The sequence below is a fragment of the Poecilia reticulata genome, linkage group LG18 (assembly GCF_000633615.1).
Source record: "Poecilia reticulata strain Guanapo linkage group LG18, Guppy_female_1.0+MT, whole genome shotgun sequence".
NCBI lineage: Eukaryota > Metazoa > Chordata > Actinopteri > Cyprinodontiformes > Poeciliidae > Poecilia > Poecilia reticulata.
The window spans coordinates 20,803,727-20,804,028 of record NC_024348.1 but is presented as its reverse complement, the minus strand read 5'-3'; the positions used below and the strand labels follow the sequence as shown (position 1 = coordinate 20,804,028).

The following is a 302-nucleotide window of genomic DNA, read 5'->3' as shown; positions in this document are numbered from 1 at the left end:
ACTAGTCCAACCACGACAACAGCTGTCCCAACCACAACAATTGCTGTTCCAACCACAACATCGGCTACTCCAACCACAACAACAGCAGCTCCAACCACAACAATAGCGGCACCCACCACATCAACAGCAGCTCCAACAACAACAGCTCTCCCAACCACAACCACAGCAGCTCCAACCACAACCACAGCGGCTCCAACCACAACAACGGCTGCTCCAACCACAACTACGGCTGCTCCAACCACAACTACGGCTGCTTCAACCACAACAACGGCTGCTCCAACCACAACTACGGCTGCTCCAAC

The 302-nt window shown here is 54.3% G+C and overlaps 1 protein-coding gene across 1 annotated transcript in view; it reads left to right on the top strand.

Moving 5' to 3' along the window:
* LOC108167179 (probable serine/threonine-protein kinase clkA) overlaps positions 1–80 on the top strand; it is a 13,346-nt gene extending 13,266 nt beyond the window's left edge. The window contains exon 6 of the mRNA XM_017310353.1: positions 1–80. Within this exon, the coding sequence (XP_017165842.1) occupies positions 1–5 (5 nt within the window). The 3' untranslated portion in view covers positions 6–80.
* The last annotated feature ends 222 nt before the right edge of the window (positions 81–302 follow it).